At 40.2% G+C, this 26672-nt stretch overlaps 1 protein-coding gene across 1 annotated transcript; it reads left to right on the top strand.

Moving 5' to 3' along the window:
* The first annotated feature begins 24161 nt into the window (after positions 1-24161).
* Positions 24162-25142, top strand: LOC131554208 (olfactory receptor 1M1-like). The gene has a single exon (XM_058799410.1). It carries the CDS (start codon positions 24165-24167, stop codon positions 25140-25142), a length of 978 nt encoding a protein of 325 aa, XP_058655393.1. The 5' UTR covers positions 24162-24164.
* The last annotated feature ends 1530 nt before the right edge of the window (positions 25143-26672 follow it).

The raw sequence follows: 26672 nt of genomic DNA, 5'->3' as shown, positions 1-26672 counted from the left end.
TTCTGTCGTCTCCTGCCGGTCCTCCGCTACAGGGCACCGAGCTAGCAGCTCAAAGCACACCAGAGACCAGCCTCGAAAGGTTGGTTCCCTTAGTAGATTATTTAGCAGCGTGGAAACTACAGCCAAATGTATCTCGTTGGGTCTTGCAGACTGTAGAAAAACGCTATCGTATCCAATTCGGCTCTCCACCAACGCCATTCAGCGGGGTCTTTCCCACACTGGTGGGCCATGGCAGGCTCTGGTATTAGAACAAGAGGTAAACACTCTCTTGAGGAAGGAGGCTATCAATGTGGTCCCTCCTCGCGACAGAGAAACCGGGTTCTACAGCCGGTACTTTATCGTTCTGAAGAAGGATGGGAGGGGGGGGTTGCGCCTAATTTTAGATCTATGTCAGCTGAACCGCTCAGTCATGCGACTGAAATTCAGGATGCTCACTATCAAACAGGTCGTGTCTCAAATCAGGTGCGAGGACTGGTTTGTCACGATAGATCTAAAAGACGCGTACTTCCATGTCTCCATCCTTCCCACTCACAGGAAGTTCCTTCGGCCTAGCACTCTCACCCCGTACTTTCACGAAATGTGTGGATGCTGCTCTGGCTCCATTGCGACTCCAGGGCATCCATATGAATCTGCACCACAGATGAATCCTGATGTCTCTTCAAACTGATTTCCTCTGAAAGCGCTGTAGCAGCATCAAATGTTCAACTACACTTATTCTATGTTAAAACAAGCTCCTTGACTACTGATTATGTTTTTTTCTTCTTGAATCCATGGAAAGAAGTGGAAACACTTAAATAACACATGTAAATATCAGGTATGATTTACTTGTTTCACTTGTTGAACAGAATCTGTTGAAGTCTGTTCACATCTCTGTGGTTAGATCAGTGTGCACAATAATGTGTCTTTGACCTTCATTATGTATGTTTTGATTATACTGTGTTGTAAATAAAATACAAATAATTAAAAAAAACATTCTCACATTCTCTCTTACCTGCCTCAAAGTCACAGTCACACTGATGGGCCATCAGGGGCCATTAGGGGAGGGCCCTTTGTCTCTTTGGTGAGACTCACTTAATATTCAAGGCCATTGCCACTCCCTCGCATATAGTCTGTGGATCACAAAACATGTCTTGAAAAATTTAAATCAATATATTGTTTTCTGTGAATGAGTAAGCAGAATGATTTTCACATAATTTTGAAGTAAATATTCTAGCCTACAAGACTGATTACTCAAAAGTCTTATGCAGAACTATTTAGTGTGGGTTTTAAGGCCTTATTTCAGCTAAAAAAAATTTCCCCAAAACTTACTAATGTAAACATATGCAGCCGGACACAGAGGTGAGTGATAGAATGTAAACGTTTATTGAGCAGGATGAGGAATACTGAGCAGTGCCGGGAGGACTTCAAGTGAGTAGCAGACTTCTGAGATATGCACCGAGGAAGGGTATGAATGATAGTGATAATCCTGTCGTCCACAGATACGCAGGGCAGACGAGATGGGGAATCTTCAGGAGCACACTGACCACAGAGACCAACGATCTGGCGGAGAGGAGGACACAATGAGCAGAAACAGGAGGTAAGGCACAAAGGGTAAGTACAGTTAGGTTAATACTCAGCGGGATGGTCACAGGAGTAGAGTCCACGTCGTGTGTACGAGATCAGACGATGAGTGAGACTGAGGCGTGTGCTTATATGCCGAGGTTAATGACAGTGGTGATGAGGTGCAGTTGAGCATGATTAGAACTCTGGTGATGTGGATCGTTGTGATTGACGGAGGGGAGGGCCCGGCCGATCTGTGACAACTAACCACGAACAATATTTTTTTTCTAAAAAATGCAAACATGTACATCCATCTTGGTCACATATTATTGTAGCACAGTTTGTGCTGAATACAAAAAAATTACATGTTGGTCAATAGTATGTTTTAAGTAGCTGAAATAAGCACAAATATCAGGGCATGTCAAAACATCTCAAGGGCCCCAAAATGTCCTCAGATCCCAGAGGGTTAAAGTAATCCGTATGAAACCAACGCAATGTCCGGTTCCTCGTCAGGAACTCGAGCTGCGTCCGAAAACGCTATGGGAATGTCTTCAGCGTGACCGGCTCTTAATCATATGTGTAATCAGTCCAATAGATGGGCAAGATGTCACGGGCGGGTGGCATAATGACCAGGAAGCTTTAAACGCACGTGAGGTGCAGCCCATGTCAGCAGATGATATCTCAGAACTAAGGAGAACTATGGCATTGGGCGGTCCATGGCAGCTCTGGTGGCGGCAGAGAGGCATTTATTGTTGACCCTGTCCGATATGAAGGAGAAAGACAGGGTCTTCCTTATGGATGCCCGCTTGTTTAAGGCTCGTAAACAGGCGGCGGCATTCCAGCGGTTTCTCCTTGCCGTTCTCTAGCTCTGGGGACTCCCGGGCGGGGGCAGTCCCAGCCGTGTACAAGCTCCTCATACAGGGAGGTTCAGAAAGTGAGCATCACCTCTCGCGCTCCCCCACAACAGGACCAAGATCAGTGGCACTCTAAGCCGGGGGCTTCTAAGACGAGCCCCAACCTGAGGGTTGTGCTGTACTCGAGGAAGCCCTCGGCAGGCGGTCCTGACAACCAGGGATCAGGACTGCTGAGGGTGGCGCCTACTGTCGAAGAGCGGGTTGCATCGCATTACAAGGTGTCCGTGTCTGCTCAGAGCCCTCAGGAGACCAGTCTGCTAACCCTGCCAGAGTTCCAGGCGGCAGCACTCTCCAGCGAGCATATGTCTCACTGCCTTCTTCCCGAAAACGTAGCGGAGCTGAGATGCTCGCTACCCCTTTAGGAGTCTCTACAGCAGTTAGTTCTGTCGTCTCCTGCCGGTCCTCCGCTACAGGGCACCGAGCTAGCAGCTCAAAGCACACCAGAGACCAGCCTCGAAAGGTTGGTTCCCTTAGTAGATTATTTAGCAGCGTGGAAACTACTGCCAAATGTATCTCGTTGGGTCTTGCAGACTGTAGAAAAACGCTATCGTATCCAATTCGGCTCTCCACCAACGCCATTCAGCGGGGTCTTTCCCACACTGGTGGGCCATGGCAGGCTCTGGTATTAGAACAAGAGGTAAACACTCTCTTGAGGAAGGAGGCTATCAATGTGGTCCCTCCTCGCGACAGAGAAACCGGGTTCTACAGCCGGTACTTTATCGTTCTGAAGAAGGATGGGAGGGGGGGGTTGCGCCTAATTTTAGATCTATGTCAGCTGAACCGCTCAGTCATGCGACTGAAATTCAGGATGCTCACTATCAAACAGGTCGTGTCTCAAATCAGGTGCGAGGACTGGTTTGTCACGATAGATCTAAAAGACGCGTACTTCCATGTCTCCATCCTTCCCACTCACAGGAAGTTCCTTCGGCCTAGCACTCTCACCCCGTACTTTCACGAAATGTGTGGATGCTGCTCTGGCTCCATTGCGACTCCAGGGCATCCATATACTCAACTACATTGACGATTGGTTGATTTTAGCCCAATCAGAGCAGATGGCGGTTTGGCATCGAGATGTCGTTCTTTCTCATATGAAAGAGCTGGGGTTAAGTTTAAACACCAAGAAAAGTGTACTTTCTCCATTACAGAGGACCACTTATCTGGGCGTGGTGTTGGATTCGACCACGATGCAGGCACAGCTGTCTCCTGCTCATATCGAGTCGATCCTCACTGCAGTCGTGAGAGTCAGGAAAGGCCGGTCACTCACTGTCAAACAGTTTCAGAAGTTGTTGGGTCTGATGGCAGCTGCGCCCAATGTGATACCTTTTGGCCTGCTGTATATGAGACCCCTACAGTTGTGGCTCAAGTCCAAGGGGTTCTCCCCGAGGGGAAACCCGCTTTGCATGATCAAGGTCATGCGGCGATGCCTATGTGCCTTGGACATGTGAAGGAAACCTTGGTTCTTGTCTCAGGGCCCTCTGCTGAGAGCTCCTTGTCGCCGTGTAATGCTAGCGACAGACATGTCCCTCACCAGTTGGAGGGTGTGGTCATAAGTGACCGCTCGGCCTGAGGTCTGTGGAGCGGCCACCATCTCATGTGGCACGTAAACTGCATGGAGATGCTAAGGGATCGGCATGTGTTGGTGCGCACTGACAACACAGCGGTGGTCTTCTATATCAACCACCGGGAGGTCTGCGTACGCGCCCCTTATACAAGCTGGCGCACCAGATACTCATGTGGTCCCAGGACAAACTACTCTTACTGAGGGCAGTGCACATTCCTGGGCATCTCAATGTGGGAGCAGATGTCCTGTCGAGGCAGGGGCCGAGGCCCGGGGAATGGATGCTTCACCCCAAGGTGGTGAAGCAGATATGGAGAATTTTTGGCCAGGCTCAGGTGGACCTATTTGCGACTCAGGAGACACCGCAATGTCCCCTCTGGTTCTCGCTGACTCATCCAGCTCCACTGGGGCTGGAAGCTATGGTACAGACATGGCCGAGACTTCATCTGTACACCTTTCCCCCAATTGCTCTGCTCCCAGGAGTTCTGGAGAGAGTGCGCCGGGACGGGGTTCGTCTGCTGTTAGTAGCCCCGTTCTGGCCAGGCCGAGTATGGTTCTCGGACCTGATTTCGCTCCTCGATGGGTCTCCATGGGAGGTTCCGGTCAGGAGGGATCTCCTCTCACAGGCGGAGGGCACGATATTTCACCCCCGCCCGGAGCTGTGGAAGTTGTGGGCGTGGCCCCTGTTACTCACACCACAGGCTTGATAAGACTGGTCACCTCGGGAAATCACACGGAAGACATTTATTTTTTTCTAACTGATTCTCCTTCTGTCCCCGTAGTCCTCGGTCATCCCTGGTTGACTTTACACAAACCTCACATTAACTGGGGTCTCAATTATGTCCTGGCCTGGAGTGTCTTCTTGTCTGTTGTCTGCTTGTCCTTCTGTGTCTTGTTCTGTTTTTCAGGGTGAGCATGGGGACCTGTCTAACGTGCCCAATGAGTATCTCGACCTGAAGGGAGTGTTAAGTAAGTCTCGAGCTGCTTCTCTTCCTCCGCATTGTCCCTATGACTGTGCTATAGACTTATTGCCAGGTACGTCTCCGCCTAAGGGCAGATTATACTCACTTTCCACTCCGGAGAGGGAGGCCATGGAGAAATATATTTCTGATTCTCTAGCGGCCAAGATCATCCGCCCCTCTTCGTCACCGGCGGGTGTGGGGTTCTATTTCGTGGAAAAGAAAGATGATTCCTTGCGTCCTTGCATCGACTATCGGGGGCTGAACAGCATCACGGTGAAGAATACTTATCCTTTGCCGTTGATGTCTTCTGCCTTCGAGCGTCTGCAGGGTGCGTTGTTTTTCACAAAATTGGATCTCCGTAATGCTTACCATTTGGTCCGCATGAGAGAAGGGGATGAATGGAAGACTGCTTTTAACCCTCTGGGGTCTGAGGGTGTTTTGGGGGCCTGGAGAAGTTTTGACATGCCCTTACATTTGTGCTTTTTTCAGTTGCTTATAAACATATAAATGGCTAAAGTCTTATAACACTGTAAACAGCACAAACTGGGCTACAATAATATGTTAGCAGCATTTATGTACATGATTTTGTTTTTGAGAAAGAAACGTTTATGCGTGGTTAGTGAAAAACTAAAATTTTGAAGTCACTGAAATAACGCCATAAAACACATACAAAACATTTCTTCAAAAGACTTTTGAGAACTGGACCTTGTAGTCTAGAGTTTTTGCTTCGAAATGATTTGTAAATCATCTTGTTTACTTGCTCACAGAAAACAATATATTGATTTAAAGTTTCTAAGTCACTTTTTGAGTAAAAAGGGTCTATGCGAGAGGGCGTCAACCTTCACATTCACACCTGAGAAGACAAAGGCCCGCATAATGAGCTGCATAATGAGCCATTCAGGCAGGTATGTGACTGAGAGGAAAGAGTTACAAGAAAGAATATGAGGACAAAATAAATTTATATTTTTATTAAGTATATATAAGTATATATATTATAGTTTATTAAGAATATATTTAGCTATCACACAAAATAACTTCAGATTCACTTGCAAGTGCAGTTAAACAGTTTATTAGGAACAATCAAAGCTGACTTTCAAAGCTGACTTTTTAGCATCATTACTCCAGTCACATGATCCTTCAGAAATCATTCTAATATTCTGATTTGCTGCTCAAAAAAACAGTTATTATAATTATTATTATTTTGAAAAGAGCTGAGGTTTTGCAGGTTTTTTTGATGAATAGAAAGTTCAGAAGAACAGCATCGTTTGTAACATGATAAATGTCTTTATCATCACTTGTGTGCTAAATAAAAGTTTCAATTTCTAGATATACTGACTCCAAGCTTTTGAATGGTATAGTGTATATTGTTACACTTGGAGTAGTAATGATGCTGAAAATGTAGCTTTGATCACAGGAATAAATTACATTTTAAAATATATTCAAATAGAAAGCAGTTATTTTAAATAGTAAAAATATTTCACAATATTACTTCTTTAGCAAATACAACTTTATGTATTTTGGACATAAAGGCTTGGTGAGCAGAAGATAATTCTTTACAAAAACATTAAAAATCTTACTGTTCAAAAAGTTTGGACTGGTAGTGTATCATTCCTGCAACAGATGCTGTCCAACAAGTGAAACAAGTAAATCATACTTGATATTTACGTGTTTTATTTAAGTGTTTCTGCTTCTTTCCATGGATTCAAGAAGAATAAAAACACAATCAGTAGAAAAGGAGTTTGTTTCACCATAGAATATCAGTGTAGTTGAACATCTGATGTTGATACAGTGCTCTCAGAGGAAAACAGTTTGAAGAAAGTCATCAGGAATTCATCTGTGGTGCAGATTCAATAAAATACAAACAACCAAAAAATAAAAAAATAAATAAACATTTTATATCTGAGAAACTAATCATTATTGTTTAGCATGTTATTAGAATCTATTTTTGAACAGAGTAGGCTAGGCTATTAACAATAAACATGTACTAAACATACTTAGACTCGTAGCATTCATCATGTTAAAGTGTACACTCATATTACTTTTATTGTTTTATATAGAACATGAAAACATCATCGCGCCGTAAGAAATTTAAATACAATGAATAGCCTTTCATATTCAAAATGTTTTACACAATTTCAAACATTGTAGTCAGGGATTATAGTTTGGGAAAAACCCAACTATGATAGCCTAGTATGTATGATTTTATAGTAGCCTATGATATGATTCTGCAGCCATAGACTCACGCATGCTTTGTACTATAAAAGGATGTAGCCTACTTTGTACTATAAAAATATATATTTTATATCTGAGAAACTAATCGTCAAATCGTAAACAACATGAAAGAGAAAATAGCACGTCCCACGTGGCTATTTACATATGAACGGCGCGAGCCACTTGGGGGCGTGAATTACTTCATCACAGAATGTTTGTTTTCATTCATATTTCATTTAAAAAGTAGACACTTCAAGCTTTCTATAGATATAACTCCCATGTCTGTGTGGTGAGTATTTGCTGAGTTACATTTTAGTGACGTGTTTCTAAAAGCAGTTCGTTGAGACGGAGAAGACAGAGAGCGCACCCTGTTTGTTTTCTTTATTCTTCAAAAGCACAAAGTTTAGTTGTTATTATGAGTGTATACAAATAAAAGTAGACCCTTTACAGATTCGATTGAAGTATTGCTCTTATCTGTATGATCAAAACTGAAAGTGTAATTTAAGTTATTTTCGGCGTTATCAGGAGATTATGCCACAAAACGCATATATGCGTTTGTCAACCCCAGAGGGTTAATAGTCTTCAGTCTTTCGAACCCTCCCGCGGTCTTTCAGGCACTCGTCAATGACGTGTTGAGAGATCAGTTCATTTATGTCTACCTGGATGACATATTGATTTTTTCTCATTCTCTCCAGGAACATATTCAGCACGTCAGGCAACTGCTTCAGAGGCTGTTAGAGAATGGGCTTTATGTCAAGGCGGAGAAATGTTTTTTCCATGCATGGACCCCGACAAAGTTAAGGCTGTGGTGGATTGGCCAATCCCAGATTCTCGTAAGGCCCTGCAGAGGTTTCTGGGCTTTGCCAATTTTTACCGGTGTTTTATTTGCAATTTCAGCCAGCTAGCTTCTCCTCTGACTGCCTTAACCTCCACCAAGACTGCATTCAGGTGGTCTAACACTGATGCTGGGTTCACCAAACTAAAGGGCTGCTTTGTTTCAGCCCCCATTCTCGTCGCCCCTGATCCATCACATCAGTTTGTGGTGGAGGTTGACGCTTCAGAGGAGGGAGTTGGTGCGGTCTTGTCCCAGCTCTCTTCCTCAGATGACAGGGTGCATCCTTGCGCGTTTTTGTCTCACCGTTTATCTCCTGCCGAACGCAACTACGATATTGGTAATAGGGAGCTGCTGGCAGTCAAACTCGCCTTGGAAGAGTGGCGAGCATTGGTTGGAGGGTTCGGGGGTTCCTTTCATCGTCTGGACCGACCATAAGAATTTGTAATACATCAAATCCGCCAAAAGGATATACTCCAGGCAGGTTCGGTGGGCTTTATTTTTCGGTCGTCTGATTTTTCTATTTCTTACCGTCCGGGATCTAAAAACATCAAACATGATGCGTTATCCCGTATTTTGACCATTTTGACCATTAATGCCTGTCGTCTCCCGAGCCCATTTTACCACAGAAAGTGGTCATCTCTGTGGTGTCTTGGGAGATCGAATCGAAGGTTCGCACAGCCTCTGAAGGGGTAACGCCCCCGCCCGGATGCCCACCGGATCGTTTGTTTGTACCTGAGAGTTTACGGTCGGACGTCATTCGGTCTAAGCCTCCCGTCTACGTCGTTGGTCAAAAAGTGTGGCTTTCATCTAAGAATATTCCTCTTTGCACCGTTTGTAATAAGCTTGCTCCCAAGTTTATTGGCCCGTTTATGGTCACCAAGATTATTAGTCTGGTGGCAGTCCGCCTCAAACTTCCTTCTGCGTACAGGAGAATTAATTCCGTCTTTCATGTTTCTAAATTAAAGCCTGTATTTCATTCTGCTATTAACCCACCTGTCCCGGTTCCCCCCACCGCCGCGTCTCGTAGATGGGGAACCAGTCTATTTGGTGAAACGTATTCTGGACTCAAGACGGAGGGGTAGAGGATTTCAGTACTTGGTGGACTGGGAGAGTTACGGACTGGAGGAGATGAGTTGGGTGCCTGCGAGAGACATACTGGATCAATACTCTCTTATCGATGATTACAATTGCCAGGCAGGTGCTTAGGAGGTGGGGTACCGTCACGGTTCATGGGTCCGTGTGCTCATTCCTGTGTGCGTGTTATGTGTTTTGCGTGATTCTGCTGCTTCTGGCAACCCTGCTTCCTAATCAGGGGTTTTACCTGCACCCTATTTCGCTGCCTATATCTGGGTTGCTCTTTCATGATCCTTTGTCAGTTTGTTTTCTCGCTCACCTCTGTTTGTTCTCTCCTCGGCTTCTAGTGTGTTTTTTTGTGACCTGCTCGGATTGTTCCCTCCTCGGCTGGACTTCTGTTCTCACGGACCATTGCTCTACGAGCTGGGACGTCACACTGGGATTATTTGAAACTGCTGTGGTTTCTGCATTCTGTGAAGCCAATAAACTTCTTCACTTGCAATTGGATCTGAGTCTTTGATTACGTGAGAGTGCACTATCTGATGCGATACTGTAGCTGACGGCTGCATGGTTACAATTTTATCTCTGATAGTATCAATCTTGGAAGTAAAGTAGTTCATAAAGTCATTACTGCTGTGCTGTTGGGAAATGCCAACACCTGTTGATGCTTTATTTTTTGTAAATTTAGTCACTGTATTGAATAAATACCGGGGGTTATGTTTGTTTTCTTCTAGAAGAGATGAAAAGTAATCCGATCTAGCAGTTTTTAATGCTTTTCTGTAGGATAGGGTACTTTCCAGCCAAGCTAAACGAAATACCTCTAGTTTTGTTTTCCTCCAGCTGCGCTCCATTTTCCGGGCTGCTCTCTTTAGGGCGCGAGTGTTCTCATTATACCACGGTGTTGGACACTTATCCTTAATCTTCCTTAAGTGTAAAGGAGCAACCGTATCTAAAGTGCTAGAGAAGAGAGAGTACAGTTTCAGTTACATCATCAAGTTGTTCTGAGCTATTGGATATGCTGAGGAACTGAGATAAGTCAGGAAGATTATTTATTAAGCAGTCTTTTGTGGTAGAAGTGATGGTTCTACCATATTTGTAACAAGGAGTTTTCTTTACAGCTTTAGCTATATGGAATGTACAGGAGACTAGATAATGATCTGAGATATCATCGTTCTGCTGCAAAATTTCAACGCCACTGACATCAATTCCATGTGACAGTATTAAATCTAAAGTATGATTTCGACAATGAGTAGGTCCTGACACGTGTTGTTTGTAAGGATGAAAGAACCTCAGATACTTTGATCTCCTAAGAAACAGACAGTACAAACATGCACGGGCATCTTCGAGACACCCCACAGCATGGAGGTGCAGGATACTTCCATTTGTTTCTTCTTAAATCCCTTCACCCATCCTTCCTTCTACTCAGTCTGCTCAAAATGGTCAATAGTAGATTGTAATGTTCTACATTAATGCAAGTGATATTTACAGTCATGTTTGGTATCATTTGAATTGTCTCAGGGCGACTGGTACAATGGTCTCATTCTTATAAGAAGTAAACTAAAAGGTAATACAGATCATAAGAGTTTAGAGATATGTTGCACACTGTAGAGGGCAGGTCAGTTCCCAGTGTCTTTCATGCAAATTACCATCTGTCCCAAAAGGTGATAACTCTGCTTGATCAATGCAAATTCCAATTGTTAGTTCCTGTCTCCATTTCGGAGGATGTTGGTCTTGGTCTGAGGTACTTGGAAATGTTGCAAAAGGATCAGGGCCTTCTGTAGCCGGAATGAGCCTGTGATATGAAGTGTCACAAATTATGTATTTTTCTCAAGTCAGGTATGCATCTTACTCTTAGATTCATCTTTGAGATTTTGATGTCTTGTATTGAATTGATATCTTTGAATTGGCTGTATAATTGGCATAATACATATTTACTTCACTGATAATAAATTGTTACATTTGATTTTAATTCTGATTTACTCTGTAATTATTGACTCTAGTAGATTACGTTGTATCCTTGTTACCGCATTTCCTGCGTCAGGTTAGTAACGGACTAAAATTCAGTTGAGATGGAGCATAGGGCACACCAACTGTATCTTTAAAGATCCGGCTAACACTTGGTATTAGTTCAAGTGTACTTCGATTGTAAGGGCTAAAAGGGAATTTCCGTCTAGGTCAACTGAATGTTGTTCGACCAACCTAGATAGGGTGGGCCTAACCTCTGTTTATTGTAATGTTATTCTAGCTATGTGTACATGGGGAAACCATGGCATGACCATACTAAAGCTACTATCAGGGAAAATAATGTTGGTCGGCTGATATCTGTAGTAGTGGTCGTGACTTGTATACATTCAAGTGTATACAAATCTATGGGGGCTAATTAAAGGTACTTTTAGAATGAGCAAGCATAGGAGTGGCCGTTTAAAGTATTAGCCAATTACCTCTGTCTAATAACCAAGACTGATGAGAATGTGACCGTAAGATACGCTAACAGCTGAAGCGATATCTTTGAGCGACATGAGCACCCGAATGAACGAGTACAATAATGGTAAAGAGTTAACTAGAAGTTAACTAGAATAATCAAATGTCATAATAATAATAATAATTAGAAATGAACAAATAATCAATTGGCATTTCAATCTAAATTAGAGGTCATAATAAAATGGAGTCAGATTAGTTAATAAAATGGAGTCAGATTTGAAGTTAACTTAAATTTAATATCTTTGCGCGCTGAAAAGACCAAACACGCAGGAAACCTTCATCCACGATTGGATACTGTCCTTAGACCAAATTCGTGGACCTTACATGTTTAACACCAATAGAGTTTAGAATGTCTATAAATGCTGATCCCAACAAATCTTTTTCATTATCAACATGGATATTAAAATCACCAACAATTAGGACTTTATCTGCAGCCAGCACTAACTCCGATAGAAATTCAGCAAATTATTTAATAAAGTCTGTATGGTGCCCTGGTGGCCTGTATACAGTAGCCAGTACAAACTGGCGGCTAGCAGACGGTCGGTTTAGCCAATGTGTCTGCTTCCTGACCTGGGCTCCAGTTAGTCAAATACGAACTCTAAGACTATGTGCCATATTTCTAGAGAGAAGAGCGGCACCACCCCAGGAGGGATGAACACCATCTCTTTTCAACAGGTCAGGTTTGCCCCCAAATTTTTCCAATTGTCTATAAAGCCTATATTCTGCAGCAGGGAGGTTCTGCAGCATACACTGCCTGCCACGTCTGGAGTTGACTCATGAAGAGCAGCTGTGACTTGACTTGACTCGGGACTCAGCTGAGACGTGATGGGGAGTTGTTGTGGCTGCCAATTTGCGAACAAGATCCGCTGTCACCGCCATTTTGTAAGTGCGAACTGGTGCATCCGCCATCTCAGTCACAGACGCAGTGTCACCACAGTGAATGAAGAGCCAACACACAACAAAGCATAGTCCATAATCTAGTGGTCAGCAACAGGCGGCCCGTGGGCCAAAACTGGCCCGCCAGCAATCATATCTGGGCCACGCCCGCAACCAGATTATTTTGATAGCGGCTGGTTCTGAAATAAATCTATCATGACAGCAACAGTTACTCACAATCAGAGTATGTGAGCGGAGTGTGTAGTGGAGTGGTGTGATTCTGAATGGAGCGAGGAGCAGATTTTTTAAAAGTCGGAGCGTCGTGGTTTTTACTACCACGAGAAGACAATTCATGCCAACAGCCCGTAATATAACTGCATATTTAGCAATAATTCACATGTTAAACATAAGTAGCTAGCTTGATAGAGAAGGATCACTGAAATCAGAAAGAATGTGAAGGCTGTGATGATGACGGCAAATGACATGAGCGGAAAGTTATAGTTCTCAAGGAATTATAGTTTGTTCCTTATAGATACTGAATATTTTCAGCTGAAAGCATGATTTAAACACTTATTCACATGCAATCGCTCTCTCAATAATGCATTCGAACAAATGTGATACAGTGCTACTTCATCTGTATCCGATTTCGAATGAGCAGAAATCTGTAAGAAATGCATTGATCAGTAGGTAAAATAACTGACGAAAACGTACTGTTATTTTCATCACAAACAAAATTTGCACCGCAAAAAGCAGCAATTATACCCTTTAATGCTGTCACGAATCCGGTCTGTAACTTCCATTCACTCACCACCAGAGGTCACTCACTCACCACAGTATTCATTGCACTGATCACATTACTGTTGCACTTCACCATCTACTACATTTCCCATCATCCATCGCACAGATCACACAGCTGTCACAGATTACACATTGCACTGATTACAGCTGAAACCCATTAGACACGCTTTATAAGCCTTGAATTTCTCTGCCTCTGGGCAGAGTATTGTATGCATTATCGCTGCCCTACAGAGCCCCGTTAGTTTTCTAGTCTTGCCTTGCCTTTGTCGGATTGTGTTTCCTCCTGCCTGGACTATCGCTCACGTTGTTGGACTACCTCTCCTGTCTCGCCCCTTTGGATACTGTTCGCCGATCGTCGACCCACGCTTGTCTTTGTTTACTCTTTGTCTCGCCCATGTTATACCTGTTTGCCACTGATTGACCCTGCCTGTTTTGACCACGTCTCTGCCTAATAAAAGTCTGCATATGGATCCGCACGTCTCATGTCTCGTCAGCCCCGTAACAAATGCTGACAACCATGTTATTGGCTTGGCATGTGTTAGGAAAAATGTTTGAACACTAATGTTCCAATAAGCCACGTTGAAACTCTCCTGTCATTTTATTTATTTTATTTTTTAATATATGTTATGAACAGAACTGTGGTATTTCAAACATACTTAAATACTTTTGATGCGGAGCATTGATTCTGATATCAGCGAGCGGGGAGTGGGAATGGTGAACCCGGAGTGGAGCTGGAGCTGGAAAGGAGTGATTATTAAATGCTCGGAGTGCAGAGGTGAAATTGTTGCCGCTCCACTCCGCTCACATAGGCTGCCGGACACCGCCACACAAATGTGGCTTTTTGTTAATGACTGTCCTCCTACAGGATTTAACACAGAGTAACAGCTCACTACCAGTTACAAAAGACACTGTAAGTCTGTCACAGGCAATTCTAGCTGCATTTTTCATCAATTAACAAGTTCGTTTGCCCATATAATCATTAGGAAATAGAGTAAACTTATTTGGCTTGTTGTGCACTGATGAGTGGCTCCATGAAGCAGCTTCAACTTGAGCTCTGATAAAACTCCCAGGGACATGATATGAGGTGATTACAAAGGGCAAGGTACCTAAGAAGAAGGTGGAGATTGGGGAGGTGGAGGGATGCTAGAGCAGCTGAGACCGGAGAGAGGTAAGCAGCTGCTTATATACTCTGGCTGTTGATTGAAAGATTAGATGGGCTCGCTCCTCCCTAACTTACGTTTAGGAACTTCATTTAACGAGTTCGTTTGCCCATATAATCATTAGGAAATAGAGTAAACTTATTTGGCTTGCTGTCCACTGATGAGTGGCTCGATGAAGCAGCTTCAACTCGAGCTCTGATAAAACCCCCCAAAAGCGCAGAATAAATTTGGGACAGCAAGTTGGACATAGGGTGAACGAGATATTTGAAGATGTAGGTGTTCGGGATACCCAAATATTGAAGACTAATGGTGATACCCGCCCAAAAGACATGAAATTTTAAGATATAAAAGGATGGTGGTGAGAGAGCTGTGCTTGGAAGTTTGATTAGAGTGCATCTTGCTATTGAACTGCTGCGGCAGTGTATTTCTGGAATTACTCCTGCAGGAGTATCTCAGGACTGGAGATGCTAGAGCATCTGAGACCGGAGAGAGGTAAGCAGCTGCTTATACTCTGGCTGTTGATTGAAAGATTAGATAGGCTCGCTCCTCCCTAACTTACGTTTAGGAACTTCATTTAATTTCTGAAATTATCCTTTGACTATGTTCTGGGCTGCCAAAAAAGTAATCAAAATGAAATCAAATGTAATCAGTTAAATTACTTTAATAAAGTAAATGAAAAGTCACACTACTTATTACATTTAAAGTAGGGTAACTTGTAATCAGTAACCTATTACATTTCCAAAGTAACCTTCCCAATACCAGTGTTGGGCTCATTAGTCAAAAATATAATTTAATACTCATTACTCTTTTAAAAATGTATTATTACTTTTAAAAAGTACTACTGGCAGGGAGTGATCAGTATACTATTACTTTCCCTTTTACTCACCACAAAACTGGTAGGCCTAATTGTGTCCTTTTCTCCCCAAACTTCTGACTTCACATGTACCCCCTCTCTTTGTGAATGCCAAGGTATGTTTACATGATTACATCATATTAAGACAGAATAATCATTTCTATTCATTTTCCACTAAATGTCATCTGATGGCCATTAGTGCTTTTCAGATCTCCCACTGTGAAATCTCCTTGTGATTTCACATCTGAGATTGCTGTTTTGAAGATGATTGACTGCATATACTTCATTCATATCACATGATCATTATTCCCTCTCTATCTAGAGGCTGAATATCTTATGACATTCTGCATTCTGTCTCAGTAACATGATACTTGTGTCCCAATTCAGTATTTGCATCCTTTGATCCTTCCAAGGCCAAATGCATTACAGGAGTTCAATCCCTTCTGAGAAAGCAGCACCTGAATTGGGACACACCTTCAATAACACCTTTATAAACAGAAACAATGGACAATTTACTATCCCATGAGGCCATGGGAGAGGATTTGTGAATAAAAGTGAAGTGACACAACTGATGCTGGTAGGTCTCGTGATAACGACAACATGTCGAATATAATATGTCTGGAGTACATTCATACGACACACATTTATACTATATAGAAATTATGTTTTTAGCAGTCACAGAGTAATTACTTGTTCAATGGTTGAAGCCATGCCATTCTCATCAGATTGCATTGTTAATATAAAAAGAATATACATGAAAATTTTATCAAAAGAAAGGCAAAGTAATCATGTGAGTTACATTTAGTATTAGCAAAGTAGATGACAAAAATGACATTTTGATGATTTATTTTATTTAAAAATCAGTATGCACACCCTAAAATGTTTGTATGCATTGGTGTTCACTTCCTCTAGTTTTATCATGTAACTATACCTATTATGCCAAGAGACATAAGTGAAAAATAGAAAGTTTGAATAAAGTAGTTTTAAGGTCACAAAGCCATCGCCCTTCCAAACAGAACAAAACAAAAACTTTTTAATGATGTTTTGATCTATAGTGCTCACTGTGATGGGAGACAGGATTCTCCCAGGTGTAAGAGCTGTACATGGTCTCTTGTGTGTCAACACATAATTAGTCATCTATTATGAGTGCTGCTAATTAACAGATAAAGTTTGACAAACAGAGTTAGGGTGCTTTCACACCTGCCTCATTTAGTTCGGTTGAATCGTACTAGAGTTCGTTTTCCCTCTTGGTACGGTTCCTTTGGGCAGGTGAGAATGCAGCGGGTGCGCACCAAAAGCGGACCAAACAAGCGTACCGAGACCCAGCTGAAGAGGTGGTCTCGGTCCGCTTCCAAACGAACTCTGGTATGGTTCGTTTAAGGTGTGAATATGAACCGGCCTTGATCCGATCCAATTGCAGAAAGCACGCTCAGAAAACACACATCTCGTGCATATAGTGCTGTTGTTTGCATTTCAATCGCTTAAATCACTTGTTTTCAAACCACAATGCTTAAAAACGCGTGCCAATTATGAGTTTTCGCGACCATAGCGCCCACAGCAACTTGTCACGAGTGCACTAAATAGGCTAGCTTGCTGCAAAGCCCCAGCAAAAGTTACAATGAATGTGTCTGGGGGAAATAGTAAGGAGATATTTGAATTATTTATTAATGAACTAGTGTTTTCTGAGTCAGTGTGTCACAAGTTAAAAATCCTGACTCGCCATCTCCTCATTGGACGCGCCTTTGGAAAGAAATGTATCTTTACGGATTATAATGAAAGAGTTTTTGTTCTCGATATGATTTATTTCGTTTTGTGGTAATTCAAAGCTTTCTATAGATATATTCATCATGTCTGTAAGTTACAGTTCATTTTTGACGGGAAGCGCATCCTATAGTTTTCTTAATTTTAGAAAAGCACGTTTTCTTGATATTGTGAGTGCACACAAATAAAAATATACCCTTTACAGTTCCGAACGATGTATTATTACCTTTAAGAGCAACAATTACGGCGTATTTGTATGATGTTCTGAAGCGCGCTTCAGCTTCCACTCTCCGCAGAAACGATATGATATGCGCCTAGCGCACATTTATCTAGGTTAAATGTTTAAACTAACATTTTGATATGCTTTGAGTATTTCATATCTATAGATTTTATTTTTGGCAAGTCGTAATTACAACATTGTATGACATTGTCTCATATATGATACTCATAAGTTTCTTCATATTGCGTTTTTATCTCATGACAGCAAATCAGTAAAAGAATAAAAATTTCACTACGAAAGATCTCCATGATTAGCCTGTTTTTGCTCTTCCTGTTTTTCCCTGCTTGAGAATTTCTGTCCAATGAAAGGATGACCTTAGCACACGTGGGTTTTTGTTTACAATTTCTAGTTCACTTGCAAAAAGGGCAGTGTGAAAGCGAACCGCACCAAAAAAAAACACAAAAAAACACTTCTATTTGGTCCGGACCAAAGCAAGTGAACTATCGGACTTTCCTGGTGTGAATACACCCTTAAAACACTCTTAATCTTTCAATCAAAGATGATGCAACTCTTGCTAAAATTTTCACAACAAATACAGAAAGCTTCTTAAAAATAAAGGTACTTCACGAAGCCATAGAAGAACCTTTTAGTCTAAATGGTTCCATAAAGAACCTTTAACATCTGAAGAACCTTTCTGTTTCAAAAAAGGTTCTTTGTGGCGAAAGAAGGTTCTTCAGATTATAAAAAGGTAAGAAAGAGATGGTTCTTTAAAGAACCTTTGACTGAATGGTCCTTTGTGGAACAAAAAATGGTTATTCTATGGCATCACTGTGAAGAACCTTTTAAGCACCTTTATTTTTAAGAGTGTAGTAGAAAATACATCAGTCATTAACGATTTAATCATCTTTAATAATATAAATCAGCATCAGCATATGGTAATTTTCTTAATCCTCAGTTAGAGTTGCTATAATACATATTGATACGGGGCAAACAAGATGTGAGGTGTGCAGATCCATGTGCAAGCTTTTATTAATAGGCATGATCAAAAACACAGGCAGGGTCAAACAAATGGCAAATAGGTTTATTGAGTAAAAAAATTTATTGAGGTAAAACAGAGGAGTACTCAAGTAAATGGGCGTGGTCTTCGATCGGCGAACAATATCCAGAGGGCTAGACAAGAGGGGTAATCCAGGTACACAAGCAATGGTCCAGGCAGGGGCAAAAAGAGTCCAAGTGGAAGGCAAAGGGCTAATCCAAGATACAAAGGCAGGAGAACAGCAAACAGAACAAGGCAACACAAAATGACAAGACTAGACTAGAACCAGACACTGAGACTAGAAACTAAGACAGGGAAATGGCTCCGTAGAGTGCTATCACTAGGAGAGCAATAAACGCAGACAATACAGGAACTTAAACAGAAAACACAGACTGGCTCGGTAAGGCAGCTAACACTAGGGGAGTGCTATACACAGAACATTACTCGCGATCTATGAAAGGAAGTCCATGGTTTATGTAGGGCGTGTGATTGCGTGATAGTTCTCAGGTGTGCGCGTGTGATTGAGACAGCTGTGTGTACTTAGTGCAATGAATGTTGGGAAATGTAGTCCGGGGGTGACACACAACAGTAGTGTAGTGCAAGAGTCAATGTGGTGAGCGAGTGACCTCTGGTGGTGGTTATATAATTATATTTTCCTGCAAAAAATAATTTGCCTTTCCTGGCTTAATGAATAAAAAACAATGAATGATCCGGCACAGATATTACATATCTCAGGATACTATTGTTACAATATAGACGATCAGATGTATGAATAATATTCTAGAGAAATTAACTCTGTAGTGTTCATTGACTACAGCAGAGAGAGTCCTGATAGGAAACCAAATCTGTGTGATCATTGTATTAAACACTACTGTACTGTCAGGCATCATGAATCTTATATTGAATTTGGTGTTGCTCAGTAAGGTTGTCATATAAAAAGTTTCTTCATTTCTGCTGTAAGAGTTCAGGTCTCAGCATCCCAGAAACTGTGAAGATTGCAGTGACCACGTCAGTGAGCTCAGGAAAATTGCATCACAGTGCAAGAATTGGCAGAAAACAAAAATCTTCCATATCTTTCAGTGTTTTGGATTGTTTTCGGGTTCATATTATATGATCATTATTCCCTCCCTATCTAGATGACGAATATCTTATGATATTCTGCGTTCTGTCTCAGTACATAACTAACACGATCTGTGTCCTACTTCAGAGGCTGCATCCTTTGAAGGCTGTTTTCCAAGGCCGAATGTGTCACAGGAGCACCATAAAGGCTCCTTCAAATGGGGCCTCGAAATGCGGCCTTCGTTTACCAGGCCACAAAGTATACGATTACAATGAATACAACCTACTATCTTAAAGATTTATTTTGCATTGATGACAACAGCATTTTATGTATGTATGTATGTATTGCAGAATTACACTTTTGTAATGTAAAATAATTTTGTAATCTAAGTAATGTAAATCTTTGTAAAACAATGTAAATTGTTTTCAGGTTGTATTTTAAATAATAAATTCTCAGAATAAAAATTTCTGGAACTGAAAAAAAGTCCCACCACAAACTTGGTCATTTAAAAGGCCTCTTTTTTTTTATTAAGGCATGGCCTGCTAGTGTGCTGTAAATCCCAAATATAACCAGAAGAGGGTGACAGAGATGCAGAAACTCTTAAAGGAAATGCCACCGTTTTTCCATAAGCTAATATGTTCTTCCCTCAACTTAGACGAGCTGATACGTACCTCTCCCGTCTCATTGTGTGCACTCAAACGCTAGCATAGTTGCGCCGCGCTAGAGCGATTGAGTGCACGCACTGAGACGGGAGAGGTATGTATCAACTCGTCTAAGTTGAGGGAAGAACATATTGGAATATGGAAAAACGGTGGAGTTTTCCTTTAAGAACATCCTTTATATACTGAATATTTACCATGAAGGCATACAAATACAGGTGCATCTCAATAAATTAGAATGTCGTGGAAAAGTTCATTTATTTCAGTAATTCGACTCAAATTGTGAAACTCGTGTATTAAATAAATTCAGTGCACACAGACTGAAGTAGTTTAAGTCTTTGGTTCTTTTAATTGTGATGATTTAGGCTCACATTTAACAAAAACCCACCAATTCACTATCTCAACAAATTAGAATTCTTCATAATGTTCATTTACTGTATATGTACTCAATACTTGGTAGGAGCTCCTTATGCTTTAATTACTGCCTCAATTCAGCATGGCATGGAGGTGATCAGTTTGTGGCACTGCTGAGGTGGCATGGAAGCCCAGGTTTCTTTGACAGTGGCCTTCAGCTCATCTGCATTGTTGGGTCTGGTGTCTCTCATCTTCCTCTTGACAATACCCCATACATTCTCTATGGGGTTCAGGTCAGGCAAGTTTGCTGGCCAATCAAGCACAGTAAAACCATGGTCATTGAACCAGCTTTTGGTACCTTTGGCAGTGTGGGCAGGTGCCAAGTCCTGCTGGAAAATGAAATCAGCATCTCCATAAAGCTTGTCAGCAGAAGGAAGCATGAAGTGCTCTAAAATTGTCGACTGTGGACTTCAGAAAACACAGTGGACCAACACCAGCAGATGACATGGCAGCCCAAATCATCACAGACTGTGGAAACTTCACACTGGACTTCAAGCAACATGGATTCTGTGCCTCTCCACTCTTCCTCCAGACTATGGGACCTTGATTTCCAAATGAAATGCAAAATTTACTTTCATCTGAAGAGAGGACTTTGGACCACTGAGCAACAGTCCAGTTCTTTTTCTCCACAGCCCAGGTAAGACGCTTCTGACGTTGTCTCTGGTTCAGAAGTGGCTTGGTAGCCCTTTTCCTGAAGACGTCTGAGCATGGTGACTCTTGATGCACTGACTCCAGCTTCAGTCCACTCCTTGTGAAGCTCTCACAAGTGTTTGAATCAGCTTTGCTTGACAGTATTCTCAAGCTTGCAGTCATCCCTGTTGCTTGTGCACCTTTTCCTACCCAAATTCTTCCTTCCAGTCAACTTTGCATTTAATATGCTTTGATACAGCACTCTGTAAACAGCCACACCTTTCAGTTATGACCCTCTGTGACTTACCCTCTTTGTGGAGGGCGTCAATGTTCGTCTTCTGGACCATTGCCAAGTCAGCAGTCTTCTCCATTATTGTGGTTTCAAAGAACAAGAGATACCCAAAATGTATACTGTAGGGATGGTCATTAATTGAAACTCAATTGTAAATATTCTAATATTTTGAGATACTGATTTTTGACTTTCATGAGCTGTAAGCTCTAATCATCAAAATTAAAACAAAAAAAACTTTTGAAATGTTTCACTTTACATGCAATGAATCTAAAATATATGAAAGTTTCACTTTTTGAAATAACTTACAAGAAAAAATGAAAACTTTTTCACGACATTCTAATTTATTGAGATGCACCTGTATATAGCTAAATCATATAGAGTACTAGTTAAAAGTTTGGATAAACTTATTTTATTCGTTTTACTATTTTCCAATATACACATCTAGTAAGCAATTTTATGAATCCATATTAGTTTAATAACCTTCTTTCAGGGTGGGCTCTATGACAAATTTCACACTTGCTATCAAATAAGGAAGGGAAAATCAGAACAAATACATTCAAGTTTAAGCATCAGAATTTAAATTTATATCCATTGATACATGGTGTAAGAGTCTTTAATTCAGGCACATACTGACAAATTTTTTCTTTGTGTAAAACTTATATGATATAGTGCAACTCGCATTTATTTATTTTTATTATTATTATTATTATTTTTTAAACCATTTAACTAAGTGTGTGTCTATGGACTGTGAGTTGAGTTTTTCTTTTTCACCCAATGAACATGAAAATACTGATATACACAGGGTACAAGACTGGCTTTCTCTAGCTTCTTTGGAGCTCCTATGAAATAACAAGAGAGAAAATACTGTCAAGTTCAACAGTATGATGAATAAATTAAGAGTTTAATATAGAAATGTGGTCGCTCAGTTTTTCAAGATCAGTTTTAATCGTATAACTGTTAATAATAGATTTGAACAAAGAAATGAAGTGTTACTATGCACAGGCCGTATTGATTGCAAATACAAAAATAAGACAAGTAAAGAAAATGCGGTACTTATTAAAATGATCACCCTTTACTTAAATATATGAACACAAAAACTGGTTGCGGTTATCGCCAATACCGGTATATCGTCACACACTAAATTAACACGATATCGATAATTGTTGCTTTGAATATCACGAATTATCGTCAATACCGGTATATCGCAACACCCCTACTCCAGATATTTAGCATGCCAGATATTTCACGGGTGGTGGCGACGCATTGGCGATTCCCTCAGATCGCGTCTTTGATAATGACTCGCGTGAATGAGCGCCGATTTGCCTCCAATTTCGGGCATTTGTCGGCAATTTATCAAAACCTGTCAGCGAGTGAAAAATCGCGCTAAAATCGTGCTGTGTGAACTTGGCATAAGGCTATGTTAGGCTGATAAATCACACTTATGCTATTGAATGTGCAAACTTACAAACTTATTATTTCCATTGGGCATATATTATGTTATTAATAATGTTATTAGTTATTACAGTAATTTTTCACCTTCTTAAACATATGCAGTTCATGGTAATATTAATGCATTTCACAACATTTTCATTGCCATTTCTAAAATTAAGTCTGATCACCTACTGTTGGGTTGCCATTTAATGTCTAGAATAAAATATAGGCCTGAAGCAGAACCAGGTGAAAACCTGTCTCATAATTCATGACATAATCTTTAGAAATTTGTATTGTGCCAAATCAGAAATATATCATTTGGAACAATAAACTACAGTATCATGTCACCTTTCAATATCAAAGATGACAAAATTAGAATTTATTTTCTGCTCCTCAATGTAGAAAGTTTTCTGTAATTGTTGTGAAACTTTTAGCAAGAGTTGTATCATCTTTGTTTGAAAGTTTGAATGTTTACATCTTAGAATAACTCTGTAAAACTTCACCTGTTAATTAGCAGCACTCTCATTAGATGACTAATTATGTGTTGATGCATAGGGGACAATATACAAACAACTATGACACCTGGGACCTTGTAATATTGAAATATAATAGTCTTGTCCAAAAATGTATAAAACTGTAAATAAAAACCTAGTGGACCTTCTATGTCCAAACCAACTAAGCCTACATCGCGTTGCTGATGTATTAGTATTATTTGGTCATATCTAATAATATTTTTGAATTTATTATTATTTATTTTATTTTTAATTTTTTTAATAATAATTTTGGACTAGTTCATTTAGATTGTATCACATGAAGAACTTTTTTTTTTTTTTAAATTTTTTTACCTGACAAAACATTTTTTACAGTGGTCCCTAAATGTTTTGTTTAATGTTCCTTACTGATAAAGTGGATATATTAACATTTTTTAATTGACATTTAATTTAACATTTAGTTGAAATATGGCGGATGTAACAACTACAATATACAGTACCATATGTGACCCTGGACGACAAAACCGGTCTTAAGTGTAAATTTTTTCGAAATTGAGATTCATACATCATCTGAAAGACACAACATGCTAGTGTTATGTCATTGTTTTGTCAGAATGATCTCAGGAGATTTTGGCGAAAATATATATTTAAATTCAATGACAAGGATATCCAGTGAATTGAGTAAATGTGCAGTAGGACAGGTCTTTGTACAAAGTAATTTAAGGTAGGTCACAGACAAAAAAGTCAGTCATTATTTACTGTGGCTTTGTAGCTTTATTTGATGTTATGCATTTATGTAATAGTAATAGACGATTTTGTGTATTCTTTGCATTTATATAAATGCATTTCTTATGTCTTTGTGATCATTTTTATTTTCAGCTTGGACAAAACACAAATTTCAAAGCTGCCATGAATTCTGTAAGTGAAAGTTTTTCTGAGAATGACTCCATTGTTCATCCTGAATACTTTTTCATCATTGGACTTTCAGGTATATCGTACAGCACTTATTACTATATTTTCTTATTTTTCATATATATTTTTGCTGTAATTGGGAACTCTATAGTCCTTTTTATTATAGTTGTTGACCGGAACCTGCACAGTCCAAAGTACATTGGTGTGTTTTACTTGGCCTTGGCTGACTTTGGTGAAACTAATGCACTGATTCCTAACATGATGAAGATATTTGTTTTTGACTCACAGTACATCTCCTACAATGCTTGTTTGGCAAACATGTTTTTTGTTCACTTCTTTAGTACTATGCAGAGTCTCACTCTTGTTGTTCTGGCATATGATCGCTTCATTGCAGTTTGTTTGCCATTAAGATATCATGCCATAGTGAATAATAATACCATGTGTGTTGTGTTTGTAGGATTATGGGCATTTAACGGTGGTCTGATTGCTTTTGTGGTGTCTTCAATCACACGACTTTCGTTCTGTAAAACCAATATGATACCAAGTTATTATTGTGATCATGGACCAGTGTTTAGATTGGCATGTAATGATGCTAGCATTAATGCTTTCATGGCAAAACTCTGCACAGCTTTATATGTTGCAGCACCATTGATCATGATAGTCCTGTCATATCTGGGCATTTTTCTTGCCTTAAGTAAAATAACAACTTGGGAAGGACGTTTAAAAGCACTAAAGACCTGTGTTTCTCACCTGTTGTTAGTGGGATCGTTTTTTCTTCCCATAATCTGCATATACTTTGCTGCATTCATGATTTCTCTTACTCCCAATGCAAGGGTCATCAGCACATCTCTGGCATATGCTGTCCCACCAATGCTAAATCCCATTATTTATGTTTTAAATACATCTGAAATCAAAGACTTAATTCGAAAATACCTTAAAAAGAGATCAACACAAATTGAGAGTGCTTTAAACTAGCTACAACTGACTGTATTTTTTTTCTTTATTATTTAATTAAATTATGTGAAATAAATTTGTATTAAAATAAATTCTCAAAAATAATTTTAAAAGATAGCAAACCTATGGATTAAGAATAAATGTAGGAAAAGATTAACACTTTATTTTGATAGTCCACTTTAGACATTATACCAACAGTAAGTAACTTTGCAACTACATGTCAACTAGCAGTCATTAGAGTATTAGTAGACTGTCTGCTTTATATCTTCTAACACTTTATTTTGATGGGTCCACAACATACAACATACTGAGTATGAGAAACTTTGCAAGTATATATCAACTTATTCTACTAACCCTAAACCTACCCTACTGAGAGTTAGTAGACATGTAGTTGCAAATTAATGAGAATTAGTTTACATGTAGTTGACATGTAGTTACAAAGTTACTTATAGTTAGTAGAATGTCTAAAGTGGACTATCGAAATAAAGTATAACCAAAAGATTAACTAAACATAGTGGGTTATATACAATAAGTTGTCTGTTCCACTGTGTATAAGCATAAAGAAGAGAAAAGCAGTGATATGCTTTTATTTATTATTGTATGTAGTTTGTATCTATTACATCTTATTTAATGTGCAACCTGATCTCACAGAATTCCGTGTAATGTTCACGGACTTAATTAACCCCGAATCTGTGGTGGCATCACGGAATCGCCGAAAATTCCGTGCTGGGCTCACAGAAGGCATCAGCCGTGGTCCATGCATGGATTCACTGGTTCAACACCAGCGCTGCATCGGACCACGTAAAAAGAGTGACTCCGATGCAGTTATACTTTCACTGGAGTACCTGACCCCACCCCTACCCTAAACCTACCCAGTTCTGAACAATAATGATGACGATAAATTTCCCAGTTTCATCCACCCAAATGCTGTTAACACTCATGTTTGTTCACATAATTCAAATACTATTATTTTATAATGTACTCCTGTTTGAACACACGATCAAATGTTGTTTTTTTTTTTTGATTTTCACATGAGCATGTTGGTCTGAGATCTGATAAGGTTCATTTTATTGTCTTTCTGTTGCAATGTCTTAACTGGCATTTTTGTGTTGTTATCACCATCTTCGCGTTACAATAAAGAATAAAACTAAACATGAATAAAGATATCAATTTTATCATTTGTAATGTAATTATTTTTTTATTGATAAGGAATGTCTACATGTATAATCTTTATTTCCACTGTTATCTCATTTATTTTGGGACAGCCTCTCTAGCTGTCACGAATCTGGTCTGCACTTCCATTCACCCTATTTATGACCATGCCTATCAATAAAAGCTTGAACTTGGATCCGAATGTCTCACGCCTCGTTACACTGGCACTTCAAAGTATTAGTTTCACTAGATAAACTAATATATGAATATAGGAATATGTTGCAAAAACACATTGACATTGGGTCAGTTCTTGGGGGAGATTGTGGGAATAACAACAACAAATTTATTATTAACAGTATTTGACTATTCCTCTGATAATCTTTTTGTTTGTTTGTTTGT

Source organism: Onychostoma macrolepis, chromosome 15, assembly GCF_012432095.1.
Source record: "Onychostoma macrolepis isolate SWU-2019 chromosome 15, ASM1243209v1, whole genome shotgun sequence".
NCBI classification, from domain to species: domain Eukaryota; kingdom Metazoa; phylum Chordata; class Actinopteri; order Cypriniformes; family Cyprinidae; genus Onychostoma; species Onychostoma macrolepis.
Note: the sequence above shows the minus strand (reverse complement) of the source record. Positions and strands in the feature narration are given on the sequence as shown.